At 44.6% G+C, this 16165-nt stretch overlaps 1 protein-coding gene across 1 annotated transcript in view; it reads right to left on the reverse strand.

Annotated features, from left to right (window-relative positions):
* Positions 1-16165, reverse strand: part of TRIP12 (thyroid hormone receptor interactor 12) — a 121567-nt gene that overhangs the window by 7051 nt on the left and 98351 nt on the right. Inside the window, 10 exon segments of the mRNA XM_006866729.1 lie at positions 1555-1719; positions 7598-7752; positions 8283-8397; positions 11010-11108; positions 11460-11616; positions 13204-13346; positions 14013-14164; positions 14907-15034; positions 15753-15952; positions 16039-16112. Coding sequence (XP_006866791.1) covers positions 1555-1719; positions 7598-7752; positions 8283-8397; positions 11010-11108; positions 11460-11616; positions 13204-13346; positions 14013-14164; positions 14907-15034; positions 15753-15952; positions 16039-16112 — 1388 coding nt within the window.

The raw sequence follows: 16165 nt of genomic DNA on the forward strand, positions 1-16165 counted from the left end.
TGAGTGATACCGTAGGGACCACACTCAATAACATGAAACAATGTGGACGAATGGTTGGATGCTTATAAACCTTCACCCAATTCACAATGACAAGTTAAAAAACTCCAACTATTTTATATGGGAAAATGAGGATTGCTTATGTGTGCCCCTACAATGAGATACCACGGCTCCACTTGGCCACACTCCCATCAGTTTCCCCATGAGGCTGCACGATGGCTCATCTTAAGAGTAACTTTACAGCGTGGATGAACCTGACACATAATGAAACAGCACACACAAACTGAGCAATACCAGGAACTGTACATACAAAGAATGCGACAATTGTTGTATGGTGATGGTAATACCTCTTTTCCCTGTTACAAAGCTCATGTCTACAGAACAGCCTGGGAATGCTTCGTTCATTCACTTTAGGTTTCATGAAGGATGAGAAAATGGCATTTAAACAAGTAACACTGTGATCTATGACAGTCTCCAACAATGTTCTAAGGAAAGTCAAGTCATACTCTACGGATCAACGTCAAACACATTCTACAGCATTCACTTTTAAATAGAAAAAGATTCTTTTTAGATGAAGGATCGAAGACCTACAGGAAAAATAAAAATTCAGAAAAGGAGGCCATCCAGCACAGGAGAATGGCAGCAAGTGACGTTCTAGGTTCCCGAGCTCCAGTGACAATGCATCTGACCTCACCTGCACACTAGCTTCCTGCTCACTGGAACTGAGGTGGGACCGCTCTGCTCTCCAGCAGGAACTCACCTTTGCTTTACCATGCTGATAAAGTGAATCTCTAACACTTGTTTTTTCAATCCAAGTTTTCTTCTAACGTCAGATATTAGAACCACTCCAATCTTAGACAGGGTGGATTAGTGTTGTATTGATCTGAATGTACGTAGCAAATATCAATACCACACAGCTCAAAGATTACCCATGGAATCGTCACCAAGCAATGGTGCTGACACCCATCATGGCCTTTACAGTATCCTTCTGGGAGCTCCAGCAGTAACAGGCCACCAGAAAGCAAGGAGCTCTTGTAGTGTAGTGATTATGAGTTGAACTGCTAGCCTTAAGGTTAGCAATTCGAAACTACCAGACACTTTGTGGACGAACGATGAGGCTTTCTGTTTCCATTAAGATTTACAGCCTTGAAAACCCTATGCAGGGTCGCTATGAGTCAGAACCAACGCCATGGCACACCACTACCACCATCTGAAAGTATGTCTTCTTTCTTAAGAAGGTATCTCTCCAGACAACAGTCATATTAAATATTTACTAAGTGCTTATGAAAACCACGCGGTATGACACACCCTGATACAAACTGCTCAGCTAAAAGGTGAAAACGAGAGCTCTAAGGTTTCCTTACTTATTCATCACTTGCTGGCATTCATTCATTGCCATAGGCGTCTGACCCACTGTGAAATCCTATGCTTCAGTTATTGTAATAAAACAAAAACTATAGTATTCTAAAAATGTAAACGATTTGCTAAAGAGACCACAATCGGCTAAAATAACGAACAGAGCTGCTGTCTGAGGGGTTCCTGATCATCAGTATCTACCTGGGATTTATCTTGTTCAAGCCTTTTCTTCTGTCTGACAATGTCTTCCAGGTGATACACTGATCTGGCTACAACCGGGTCGATATCAAACAAATCGTGTGACGTCAGTGAAGTTTCTTGTCGCAGCATCCACTTATAAAAGGGCAGGCCAAGGGGAAGGTCCACCTGGAAGGGAAATACACAAATATTTTCACAGTTACATGAAGCTTCTAAAACTGCCTCAATTCTATCAAAGCGCCTTTGGGAGCTCACTTAGAAATAACAAAAACTCTCCATGGGTAAAAAAACCAACAAAACGCGTCATCGTAGGAACTGTTTAATCCCATCACATGAAATTGATTATTTCCATCAACCTTAAGTTTAGGCTTTGATACTCTGGCAGCACAGTGGTTACGAATCAAGCTGCTAACCTCAGGGTCATCAGTTCAAAACTACCAGCTGTTCCATGGGAGAAAGATGAGGCTTTCTGTTCCCATAAAGATTTACAGCCTCGGAAACCCTGTACAGGGTCGCTATGAGTCAGAACCGACTCCACGGCACATAACAAACAACAACAACTCTATTACAAAAAATCTTACTCAACCATTCACAATAAAAAGTGAAAGAAAGACATTTTCAACAGAGTCCACTTTACATGAGGACCTCTGAAATAGCAACAAGTGTTGATGACACTTTCACTCTACTATTTTGCATCAAAATTAACTCAATTTCTCTTCCTCTGTATCACTGCAGCTTTGGTAGTGGAGGAAGGCATGTCAGAACAAATTTTTGCAGGCCAACAGAAAAGGTGAGATTTCTTCTTTTTCCCCACGGTCCCTGATGACCAGAAGAAGTATATTGAGCTCCCACACTATGCCCCCAGCACACCCTGCTCTCTGGGAGTTCCAAGCCACACCAGTGTGAGGTGGGGGCCAGCTGTGCCGCTCTGGTGTGCCATTTTGGTGCCTGGATTCAGGTGGGCTTGACTCCAGACCTGCAAAAGCCAGAGAGCCACCAAACCACATTGAACTTTAACTAGTCAGCCCGTACCCCCAAGCTTTCATCAAGGGCCCCATGAACTACTTCTGGATTGAGTGTCCTTAACATAGGTAACACTGAGGCCAATGGGAACTTGATTTACGGCCAGAAACTAGACTGCCACATCCCTCCCACACCCACCTCGGGAACTCCTTCCGGGTGTAACAAAACACTGCTTGTTTTTACAAATATGAACAACCCTACAATGCTCCAGAGAGAACAGACAATTTTAGCTCTCACAAAGAAACAAGAGGGAACGGCTCAAACAAATAACAAGGATGTAGAGCCACAAAACATTTCTGAGGAAGAAAAGTTAATGGAACTCATTGAAAAAGAATGCACAAGAATGACAATTAGCTACCTTGAAAGGATTGCTAGAAAGACTGAGAAAAGCAAGAAAAGCACACTGAAAACTTTAGAGGAATTCAAGAAAACACTAACAAACAGAAAAACAAAAATTGCAAATTTTGAGACAATACAAAACCTGCAATTAGAAATCCAAAAGATTAATCTAAGATCTCAGAAATGGACAATGCACTGAATGGTCCAAAGCGTATACGTGAAACAATGGAAGTCCACATTAGTGAACTTGGAAAAGTCTCAATGCTAGTATGCTAGAAGAACAATCAGAAAAAAGAATGAAAAAAAATCTAAAGAAAGCCTAAGAGTTCTGAGGTACATCACAAAGAGGAATAACTTCTGGGTGACTGGAAATCCTTTTCAGGGAAAGATAAGTACAGAGAAAACTGCTGAAGAAGCGTAGTTGGAAGAAAACTGCCCTACAGTCATGAAAGGTAAGAAGGAAAGCATACAAGAAGCTGAACTTACCTCAACAAACAGGATAGATACTAACAGAAAATCATCAAGACAGATCATAATCAAACTCTCTAAAACCAAATAAAGACAAAGAATCCTGAGAGAAGCTTGGAATCAATAAGAATACGTTCTGATTTCTCAGCAGAAACCATGCAGGCAATAAGGCAATGAGATGACACATACAAAGCGGTCACAGAAAACAACTGTAAGCCAAGGATGGTGGTGGTGGTGAAGTGCCGTGGAGTCGGTTCTGACTCAGAGCTACCCTATAGTGTTGTTGTTGTTGTTAGGAGCCATCAGGATATCAGTGCTGGTGTCCAATGGATCTTGGCTGAAAGCAGAGATCCATTTACTGTGCTTTACTGACTACACAAAAGCTTTCGACTGTGTGGATCGTGACAAGCTATGGACAACATTGTGAAGTATTAGTACTCCGGAACACTTAATTGTGCTCATGAGGAATCTGTACATGGACCAAGAGACAGTTTGTTTGAACAGAACGTAGGAACACTGAATGGTTTCAATTAAGAAAGGTGACAAGGCTGTATTCTTTCACCATACTTATGCAACCTATATGCTGAGCAACCCTACATAGGTCCCTCAAATACAATGACAAAACTAGGTCATTTGCTGAAAAACAGAAATTTAAAAAATTTCTAAAGACTAAACCAACTTTACAAGAAATGCTAAAGGATGTTCTTTGGACAGAGAACCAGCAACAGCAGCCAACCACCTGAGACCACCATATAGGACAATACCACCCAGAACTCAATCCAGATACAAAAATATTTAAAATAAAACAAACCTACAAGACTGAAACCATCAAAAGAAGATGGAAGGAATACAAAGAGTCACTGTACCAAAAGGGAATGGCTGATGTTCAACCATTTCAAGAGGTAGCTTAAGCGCCAATGATACTGAAGGAAGAAGTCTAAGGTGCACTGAAGGAATTGTCAAAGAACAAGGTACCAAGAATTGATGGAATAAAAATTGAATCTTTCAAGAAAAGTGAGGCAGTACTGGACACATTCACTCATCTATGCCAAAAAATTTGAAAGACAACTATCTGGCCCCTACTGATTGGAAGAGATCTGTATTTGTGCCCATTCCAAAGAGAGGTGACCCAACGGAATGCGGAAGTCATTGGACATTGCGAGTAAAGTTTTACTACAGGTAATACAGAAATGGCTGCAAGCATACATTGACAGAGAACTTCCAGAGGTTCAAGCCGGAGGCCGATGAATGAGGGATATCATTGCTGATGTCCAATGGATTTTGTCTGAAAGCAGAGAATATCAGAAAGATGTTTCCCTGTGCTTTATCGACTATGCAGAGGCTTTCGATTGTGTGGCTCATGACAAGCTATGGACAACACTGTAAAATATAAGTATTCCGGAACACTTAATTGTGCTCATGAAGAACCTGTACATGGACCAAGAGGCAGTTGTTCGAACAGAACAAGGGGACACCGAATGGTTTCAAATTAAGAAAGGTGTGCGACAGGGTTGTATTCTTTCACCATACTTATTCAACCTATACACTGAGCAAATAATCCTCGAAGCTGGGTTCCATGAAGAAAATGTGGCATCAGGATTGGAGGAAGACTCATTAACAACCTGAGATATGCAGATGATACAACCTTGCTTGCTTAAAATATTTACTGATGAAGATCAAAGACCACAGCCTATGGTATGGATTGCATCTCAATATAAAGAAAACAAAACTCTTCACCACTGGACCAATAAACAACATTCATATCAAAAACAGAGAAAAGACTGAGGTTGTCAAGGGCTTCATTCTTCTTGGATCAACTATCAACACTCATGGAAGCAGCAGTCAAGAGATCAGACGACGTATTGCATTGGGCAAATCTGCTGCACAGGAACTTTTTAAAGTGTTGAAGAGCAGAGATGTCAGCTTGAGGACTAGGGTGCGCCTGACCCAAGCCATGGAATTTTCAATCACCTCATGTGCATGGGAAAGCTGGACAGTGAATAAGGAAGACCGTAGAAGAAAGACGCTTTTTAGTTATGGTATTGGAAGAGAATATTGAAAGTGCCATGGCTGCCAAAAGAACCAATAGATCCATTTTTGGAAGAAGTGCAGTCAGAGTGCTCCTTGGAGGTCTCTCATACTTCGGACATATTGTCAGAAGGGACCAGTCACTGGAGAGGGATATCATTTTTGATAAGGTGGAGGTCAGAGAAAAAGAAGACCACCCCCAGCGAGATGGATTGGCAAATCACATCAATGGGCTCAAGCATGGCAACAATTGTGAGGTTGGTCCAGGATCGGGCAGTGTTTCGGTCTGTTGTGCAGAGGGTCGCTATGGGTCAGCACTGACTCAATGGCACCTAACAACAAACAAGACTGAAAAGAAGGAACCACAGATATCAATGTATATTGATGTCAACTACAAAGCAGAAAGAGAAAGTAGTATAGATACAGATCTTCCAAATGGTAAGGAACTCAAGTAAATTTCAAGGTAAAATAGACTGTTTTTAAAAAAACAATGGGGGGGGGGGCCTGTGGGGATGTTACAGGGCAACCTCAAAGGAAGATAATACACACCTGTACATCAAAATTAAAAAAGGAGGAAAATCAGAAAAATTTAGTTAACATTAACACAAGAGAAATGAAAATGAAAAGAAAATCCACAAACAAAATGAACTTAGCACAGAAATTTATGTGAAACAAACAATCCAGCAGCACCACACACACACACACACACACACACAAAACCCACACAAAAACCCCAGGAGAGTGACAGCAATCAATTCATGTTGTTACGTGCCATCGAGTCGGTTCCGACCCATAGCGACCCTTGGATAGGGTTTCCAAGGAGCAGCTGGTGAGCTTGAACTGCCAACCTTGTAGTTCAAACGGCTTTGCAGTCTGGCGCATTAACCCACAGCACCACACCAGGACTTCATACCTACTGATAATTACACTGATTATAAATCAAATGTAGCAGTCAAGAGACGTAAAAAGCAGAATGGATAAGAAAACAGGATCCTTCAATATGCTGTCTACAAAAGATATATAAAAAGACAGAGACAGCCTAAATGCCCATCAATAGAAGAATGGTTAAACAGAGTTTAGTACATACATACAATGGAATATTACACAATGCTGAAGAGTAACAATGAGTTTGCAAAACACCTAACAACATGAATAAATCTGAAGGATACTGTGCTAAATGAAATTGTTTGTTGTTGTGAAGTGCCTTTGAGTCGGTTCCGACCCAAAGCGACCCTGTATAGGGTTTCCAAGGAGCAGCTGGTGAGCTTGAACTGCCGACCTTGCAGTTCAAACTGCTTTGCAGTCTGGCCCATTTACCCACAGCACCACACCAGGACTCTACAAAAACAGTTGTAGCAACTTTTCCCAATTTACCAATCTGAAATCTGTAATTTCACAAATGGACAAATATTGTTGAGACTAATGTAAAAACGTAAAGCTTTTCTTAACCAACACAAGAGGGAGGCTAAAAGATGAAAGTAGTGGGAAACATAGGAAAGAATGCAACAATTAAAATGAATAGAGGTTAATACTAACTGGTGGTACATGGAGGGGATTATAATCATTATAATGTAGACAAGTATACGACATGAATGTACAACTGACGATCTGTTCTGTAAACGTTCACTCAGTTTATAATAAAAAGTTAAAAAAGAAAAATCACAATTGATGATCTTTCGAATAGACAAGAAATGAACCTTCTAAAATCACCAACACACAGGCCTTCAGTTAAAGTGAAAACTGCATCCCTGTGAACTTGACTCGGATGAAAATGCCTTACCCTCGCTGGCAAGGCGGCCAGCAAAGAGGAAATGAAGAACTAGCCAGTTCTCTGGCCCTTGTGCAAACTGACCACTACAGCTTGCTAATTGCTGCATGCACATGCTTCCCTACTGAGTTGAAAACTCTAGCAGTAAACATTTCCAAAAACGTGATTGAAACCATCTTCAATGGCGTCTGAATCTCTGAAATCTTGCCACTCCAGACATGGCCACTGAGCATCACCTGGTATGAAACTACGGCATTCCAGACCTCACCTCTGGCCTTCTTCCTCAGAGTGGGAATTTTAAACAACCCCGAGTCATTCCTACGCACGTGACAGTCTGAGAGGTATGGCTCCACAATGTATAGAGAGCCCTGGGTGCAGGACTCTGACCAAAAACAGTTGTAGCAACTTTTCCCAACTTACCAATCTGAAATCCATGATCGCCTTGGCCATTAATTTTCCTAAGAAGCGAAACTTCATCTTAACCTTTGCGATATGAGCCGGCTTAGCTGTCCTCCCAAAGGGAAGTGCAAACAGGCCCTGGAGGTTTTGAATATACTTGGTCCCTTCTTGGCTTCCTATAAAATCAACAAATGTGCCAAATTTTAGATGACATTTTCAAGAACCAAACAAAAGTCTGGTAACCAAGAACATTTCAGAAACTCAGTCGGAAAACTAGTCACTGAATGCAATTCTGTAGAGGTGGAGGGACCGCCCTAATAAGAATGGCAGATGACAGAGCCTGGTCCCCTGGCTCATGGCACAGACAGGGAACAAAATGACTGGTTGCAGGCTGTGCGGCTGTGACTCACCAGGATCGCACTGGCTGAATTTCTACGTAAATCGACAGGACTTTCTTTCTATGCTGACAACTGAAACTTGTTCAGCATCCTAGAAACACCTAGGTTTCCACTGGCAGACAGATGGAGCTGTGAATGAGGCACACTGGCTGGGAGTCAACCCAGGATCTCTCTCACGGAAGGTGAGCATTCTATTTATTATCCTAAATAGGACAACAGCTAGATTTAATCAGTTATAAGGAGGATCATAAACGACTTCACCTGAATTAAGGCAACTCACAATTGACTAACTCACAAATTCACATTACCTTTCGGATTGCTAAGAGTTACTTCTTCGCCTCTCCAGAGTCCCAAGTCAGCTCTCTGCAGTTCCTGAGATACAAGTGCATAAAATTCCAGTGTCGGCCCCAGACCTGTGCCAACCTAGAAAAGCAACAAAGTAGAATGACTTCAATTTATGAATTTCAGGGCGTTTTTAAAAAGCCTATCAAGCTTTTGGCAGTATGGGCACTAAACAGCAAGTGTCTACTGGGATTTATTACCAATTATTTTCCAAACTGTCTGGATTGGGTTTATTCCCTCAGTCCTGGTCAGCGGGCACAAGCAGCAGCAATGTTCTGTGAACCACTCCTCAGTGGCCTGCCATATAAGCTGAGCTCATCTGCTGAGAATTCAGTTGCCGACTACTATCCACTATTTCTGGGCTTTCTTCCTTCTCGTTGATGAGCAAGCGCTCACCTTAAAACCAGCTCAAATTGCACTGCCTTGAAGAAGCCTTTCTCTCTCTGCTCAGTATTTTTAGGACTCCCATTTCATTACAGTACCACCATTTCATTCCATGCTTACAGATCTCACTTGAAGAAGAGTGTTTTATTCATCTGTGTGCCACTGAAGTGCTGGGCCCATAGCCCTAGCGACTAACCCTGTAGGGCAGAGTAGAAGGAACCCAGAGTGTTTCCTAGGCTGTCAGTTTTATGAAAGCAGAAGGCCACATCTTCCTCCTGGAAGTTGATGATGCGTTTGAAATGCTGGCCTTTCAGCACCACCAAAATGCCTTTATCAAAAAACCAAACCCGTAAATGCTGCGTTGACTGGGATTCACAAGAGCAGAACTCCCCACAGGGTTTGCTCCCCTTTCTCCTGCCGAGTGGCTGATGGGTTTGAACTGCAGCCTTTCAGTGAGCAGGTCAACACTCAACGCCCCCCACCCCATCCCCGTGTGTGTGTGGTCTTTTCATTCCATTTTCCCACACACTTCAGAAGCCCCTTGTCGGAGCCATGTCAAAGAGAGGTTACAGGTAAGCGTGTTACTGTTTCTCAGTCCTGGTGGCGGATCCAAAGCCCCTGGGAGCCTTGTAAGCATGCCCAGGCATGGTACAACACCCCAAGGTCCTGACTGAGCACGTCTGGCTTGGAGCCTGGGCACAGGAGGTTCTAAACATGCTCCAAAGGTGCTGCACAACCTAGACTAAAGCCCACTCTATGCGTAGTCCTGGGGGTATTCACAGCATCCATCAAAGTCCTCCCAGCTCAGACCACAGAGCACAGGACAGGACGGGTGCACTATCTTCTCAAGGCTGTATTTCCCGCATCAGTGACGTGTAAACAAACAGTCCTGTTTTACTTCCTTCCTGGGTACTCTTAGAAAAGAGCCCTGTTAGCTTTCAAAGATCACTTGTAGTCCACCAAATGTTTGGCTCTGACTTGCACAGAACAGTTTCCCTGAACCTGGGGACGATTTTGTGATGACCCAGACCCCTACCCTTTCGTCATAGTCTGGATCCCAGGAAAAGGCATTCCTGCTCACCCCAGGGTGAACAGTCTATCTCCTTGAGGCTTCTTACCATCTCCACCACCCACCCACCCCATGAGCAAACCTGGGGAAGCCTGCCACCCCACCCCCCCCTTCAGTGTGTTCTAAACTGACCACCAGCACCTCTCATCTGGACCAGGGCTAGTGCCTTCTAGGGGCTCTGCCCACTAGCGTTGCTGACATCCCACACCCTCTCCTCACAGTGCCAGGAATGATCTTTACACAAACGATGTTTTTAATCACTGCTTCACACCCTCCGGAGGCTTCCATTTCCCTCAAAGCAGCATTTCAAGTTCCTGCCATTGCGTGCGCATCCTCTGGGAGGCGCCCCTGTCCCATCAGAGCTGGCCTGCTCACATGGTTCCAATAGGCCTGGTTCACTGCTGTTCTGTCAGAGGTACTCCTGCCCTGAGAGTAATGCCCTGCGTCTGATCAAGGGTCACCTCACCTGGCCTGCCTCTCAGTTTCCTTTCATCATTGTTCCCCACATGGCCTAACACAGATGTGTGCACGAGTGTGTCTCTCTACCAGTCTCCCAAGGAAGAAATGAGCTCTGTAATGGTGGGACGTTGCGTTTTATTCTCTGACCGACTCCCCAATGCTAGAGAATTAAGGGGGAGGGAAGAGAAGCAGAGCCTGCAATGACACTTGATAACCACCAGATGGGGCTCTAAAGCCTGTTAAACACTTCCACAGCACATTAACTCAGGCTACTGAAGTAAAAAATCATCAAGTCTCATTGCTTCACCCAAAGATAGTTTACTTCTACAAGCAGAACTACAGAGACAGAAACAGGTCAGTGACTGCCAGGAGCTGGGCGGGCAGGAGACTGCTGTAAGGGGCCCGTCTCCTTGTCAGTGGCAGTGCCTGCAGAAGGCACTCCTTGTCAACTCTTACAGCGGGACAATGTAAAAGTGTCTTTATCACATATAAGAAACAACCCCAGTACCCTGATTTAAAAAGAACAGTGGTTCACGAGCTTTTATTTTGATATGCCAACAGATGTTTAAAACCACCTTTCACTGTATCAACTGACTATTCTGTGAAGAGGAAAAAAAACAAAACAAAAAAACCCCACCCTAGTTTTTGACTATACGTTTTAGAACTAGAACTTCAGAGGAAAGCCTTTCTCTTCCAGAGAAAAAGAAGCCAATGTTAGTATCAACGCCAAAGTCCCCAGTTGTCTGTCTGCATTTCACAGTGTACAGCCTCCAGAGCTCACCTCATTCTCATACTGGATCTCTAACATGGCCCGCGAGCTGCCCAGGTCTTGCATCACAGACTCAGCTTGTTTCAGCAGCTCCTCTCGGTTCACAGTACGCTGAGAAGGAAGAGCAGACGTGAGACATAGCCATGCCCTCCATATGGTGTGTGTGTACAGATTGGCACCAACCCATCAGCTGTCACCAGTGTCTCAGCAGCCACTGTGGCTGCCTGGCAAACAAACACGAAGGAAGCTAGAGGTCAGGGAAGAGTGGACTGACGGGGAGCCCACAGCAAGTTCCCAGCATTCAGGCTGGCGGGACGGGGAGGATTCTTACTGGAGGAGAAGTTACAAGAGAGGGGCAGGAAAACAGGTCCACAACAGGGCATTGCAAAGAGACGACAGAGACTAAAACAAGCCCCAAATGGCCCTCAACACTTCATTTTTTCATTCTGAGGGGTAACTTACTTTCTTTCTATCCAGCCTGGGTGCAACTCTGCTCTCCTGAGAGTCGGACTGGTTGATTTCCGGGTTGGTATCAAGTAGCCTTTGCATTGCTCGGTCCCTATCAAACGCGGTTACATAAAAGAGCATCTGCCGCGTGTCAAAGGGAAAGAAAAATGGGCTGTGGAGAGAGGCAGTGGAAATTGATCATGAGGGTTTGAACCAGAAACAACTTTAAACATGCATGCACATGCACACACCACACAGAACGCTGATCATCAGTAGGCTCCATTGCCGTGGAGGGCACTGGGCTCACAGCACCCCTACTGTAGGAAAGGGCAAAACTGCCCCATGAGGCCCAAGGCTGCCCATCCGTCTGAAAACAAACTGACTGCTTCGTCTTTCTCAGGGAGTAGCTAGGGGCTAAAATGAATACATTTCAATGGGCAGCCGAGACCTTACTGACCTCATAGAGAGTCCCACAGACAGCAGATAGGAAGCAGTGTCTGATCCTATGTAATCAAGTTTCCTGATTTGAGGACTAGATCACCAGACCTTTCCTCCTGGTATGGCTTAGCTCTGCTGAAACCTTTACCAGGTAATTTCTCCTGTGGAGCAGCTGGTGGGTTCGAACCAGTGACATTTATTTACGTTAGCAGCTGAGGGCTTAACCAACTCACTGCCATCAAGGGCATTCTGACATAGAGACTCTATCTAGAGGTTCAGAGACAGTGACTCTTATAGACACGGAAAGCCTCCTCTATCTCCTGGGAAGCACCTCGTGGGTTTGAAATGTCAGCAGTGTGGTTAACAGACCAATGCTTAATGCACTGTGCCACAAGCACTCCATACAAATGACGAGGATGACTAAACTGAAAAATCTGCCCACCACACTTCACCGGGACATCAATGTCTCACTTTGTACAAGTATCTCCAAGCCAATCAGTTAGCCAAGGGGCAGCTACCGATTTCCAATTAATGAACCAAGTGGCAGAGTCTGGCCTAGTACATCTCGAGGTAGGATGCTGACAGTTTTTGACACAGCACAGCCACCAAGCGAGCGTCCATGGCGTTCTGCATGTTCTCTATCTTATCCCATGTGTTGTGATGTGAGGGTCAGATGTTAACTCACCCCTAACGTGATGTCTGGAACTATGGTAGCCTTGGCAGGGCCAGACCACATGATTTCATGGGTCTTATATGGCCCGGGGAGAGTCCTGGTGTGGCGCTGTTGGTTAATGCGCCAGCTGCAAGGTTGGCAGTTCAAGCTCACCAGCTGCTCCTTGGAAACCCCATACAGGGTTGCTATGGGTCAGAAATGACTCCACAGCACATAACAACGTTTCCCACCCCTGAGCTGGGGTGAGAGTCATGCTGGATTTTTACTTTGCATATTCATTTAAATAGCATCACATAGCTAGTGGCCACTGTAAGCATTGGTTTTTGAGAATGTAGATCTGGGCCTCGATCACCTAACCCTTTACGGTACACTTTTAGAGGTCAGCTTATCTTCCATCCATTATCCTTGTGTGCGCACGCGCGCGCGCACACACGCACACGCACACACACACACACACACACCACGAGGCCCATCTAGTTCCAGCCCCACTTGCCTAGTCTTGGGGAACGTGAACGTTCCATGATGAAGCAAGCTCTGAGCAAGCGAGGCAATGTTACTACTGGAGACGTGACTAGGCCCGCTCAAGACTGTAAAGACCAGCCCAATGACAGTGTGCTCAGGGTCTCAGGACGCTTGCAGCTGACTCACCAGGTCTTGCCGAGCTCCGTGAGCCACGTCGGGATGTTTCCTGTCATGATGACCAGAGGATCCTGAAGCTGCCGGTTTGCTTTTGCAGTCAATTTACTGTTAATAAACTCACTGGTTGGGATAATCTCCTTGCACATTGCATTCTGTAAAATGTGTTTAAAAGCTAGTTGTCTCCATGTAACAAAGCATCAGGATTATTTACAATCTCTTCCTTTATCACAGCTTTCTGTGCCAACACAGAACCTCCTCATTGGTGCATCCCACCCCAAACTGCTAGAACACACATCTAAACACCCCCAAAGCCTAAGCCTCACTGCTGGCCCAGCCATTACTGTGGCAGCTGATGCTTGATGAAAGGCCAAGCCCTGAGCTCTTCCTTACACTGTAAAATACCAATGCAGCAATCCAACTTTCATGCATTATTTGAACTTGGGATATGTCTCAATTCAGACAGACTGTCGGTTAAAAGTGCCAAAAGAATTTTAACTATAATAAACCCATGTTCAATCTTCATGTTGTACTTAGATAAATGCATTAAATAGCAAGCCTATTTTGCAACTCTGCCAAGAGAACGAACCCAAGAATGTAGGCTCAAAAACAAGTGGTGGGAGAGAAGCTCCCACACGTCCCACACTGGACAGACAAGGGAGCTTCAAAAAGTTTCATGGAAAAATGGAATTAAAAGAGACTGGAATTTTTCCAAACTCTTAGAAGCACTCTGTATTTCACTGGGCTCCTTCATTCAGCGCAGTCACTGCCTCTGTGTCTGGCTCAACATGAAATTCATCCAACACCAAATCATTACTCACATCATACAAGTAATACCAGTATCGACTGACGGCGTGTAAAACTCGTAAGAGGAGGATGACATCTAAAGACGGGTCTTCAAAGGTAATGTTTTCAGGTGGTGTGGGTATGAGGTACACTTCTAAAGGGTTTGATACTGAAGGGCACACGCCATCTGGAGGGCAAAGAAAGAGGAAATGTGGACCAGAGTTAGACTGAAGCCCAGGGAGCAGCTCTGACATTTAATGCTTGGTAGTTTAGGAAAAGGAGACAGACAAGTTTGTGGGATTGAAACAAGTGCGTGCCATTACCTTTCCCAAGCAAAGGAATGACAGATCACAGCATCGTCACCTCATAAAATGGCACTTTAGTTCAACATGAAGAACATAGCAATCACAAGAAAGCCTTAGTATAAACAGAAGGAACCTGGTTATCTATGGGGAACGACCATACTGCCCTTACTGTGCAGGGGAGGGGAGAACTTCATCAACTGACAGCCGGTGGTCCCTTTGCAGTGACAGTGCAGCCTACCTAACTCTAAGGCACGCTCCTGTCCACAAATCAACACAAAAAGAGTGCCCTGTCCAGGGAAAAACAGAAGTCCACTGGGAGTTCATTCAAGCTTCTATAACTGCTACACCAGGGAGCTTTAAAAAGTTTGCGGATAAAGCAGAATGACAAGGTAGTGTGTTTTTTTCCATGAACTTTTTGAAGCCTTCTGGTATTACACAATTATAATAAAATCACAACATCCAGACTGAAGTCTCATTTAGAGTGAATGAAATTAGTTTCCCTTTCGTGAAAACATGCAAAGGTCTGGTGGAAAGCACTTGTTTCCCTGTTTGTAGCCATATCCCAGGTGTTACTGCTAGATCGGAACCCCAAGGGAGCAGCTGCCTGGGCCACCAGCCACTCACCGTGCCAGAGCTCATCATGCTTCTTGGCGTTTCTCGGCGAAGTTTTGGTTGGAGCCGTTTGGGCCCTTCCCCTTTTACCACCAGTACAATCTTTATTACTTTCTTCATCCTCTCTCACAGGTTTGTACCTAAAGGGCAGGAAAGTACATAAGCCATAAACAAGTCTCTTGGAAATTGCTGATTATTCTACAACCAAAACAAATGCAAGCCACAGCCACGAGTTTTCACAAGGAACCTGGGTCTGCCCCCTCTCTCTCTGAGAATGGCCACTGCACTGCCTGCCGACAGCACACCTTCCGAGGAGGAGGGCCCCCCAAAAAACCCACTCAGGGTGGCAGCCAGCAAGCCAGCCAAATCCTCCACTGGCTCCAAGGTACCAAACTTATTATCACTACAGGATCATTTGTAGATGCTATTTTTGTCTTACAGAAAGACCTGGAATGAGTCGAGAAAAGTAGATGCGAACTCTTGAGGACTGCCATGAGTACACTGTTGTGGTTAAGTGCCGTTGAGTCAGTTCTGACCCATACATAGCAACTCTGTATAGGGTTTCTGAGGAACAATTGGTGAGCTTGAACCGCTGACTTTGCAGTTCAAACCAATTTTGCACTCCAGTGCATTAACCCACAGTGCCTCCGCCAGACATATGAGAGGAGAGGAAAAAGAGTGGGAATTTCCATGAATTTCTGAAGGCGCCTCATATACATTTTCTAGTAGACCGAAGGAGAAGCAGCCAAATATACATACACGCACAAGATGAAACATCTAAAGTGGCTTTTGGAACTAAAATATCAAAGCTGACCAAAACCAAAAACGCCTAAACCCAAACAAGCTGCTCAGACTTGCCATATCGTATGAGTCTTTGTCCAAATACCAGCTCTTCCCAGAGGATTGCTTTCATCGTCCGTGGACTCCCTCTCATCCTCAGTCTGTATGCTGAACTGCCTTACAGCCTGATACACAGTCATGTTGTACGGCAGCAGATGCTCTCCGATGTAAAACTGGAGCCTGTGCCTCACGTTTCCGGAATTCAAGAATTGAGCAGCCTGGAAAAAGCAAACCCAAAGCTGTTTAAGCTACAGGTCCTGCACACACTCATGCTCCACAGCACAATGGGAGGAGCATCTCTTACCAGGGACTCATCTATTTCCTCATCTGATCCATCATCATCACTGTCTTCGTCATCTTCTCTGACTCTTCCATACCCTAAAGACCGAAGAAAGCCATCAGAGAAATCTTATTAAACGAAATTCCTCATG

This window comes from Chrysochloris asiatica, unplaced genomic scaffold (genome assembly GCF_000296735.1).
Source record: "Chrysochloris asiatica unplaced genomic scaffold, ChrAsi1.0 scaffold00096, whole genome shotgun sequence".
NCBI lineage: Eukaryota > Metazoa > Chordata > Mammalia > Afrosoricida > Chrysochloridae > Chrysochloris > Chrysochloris asiatica.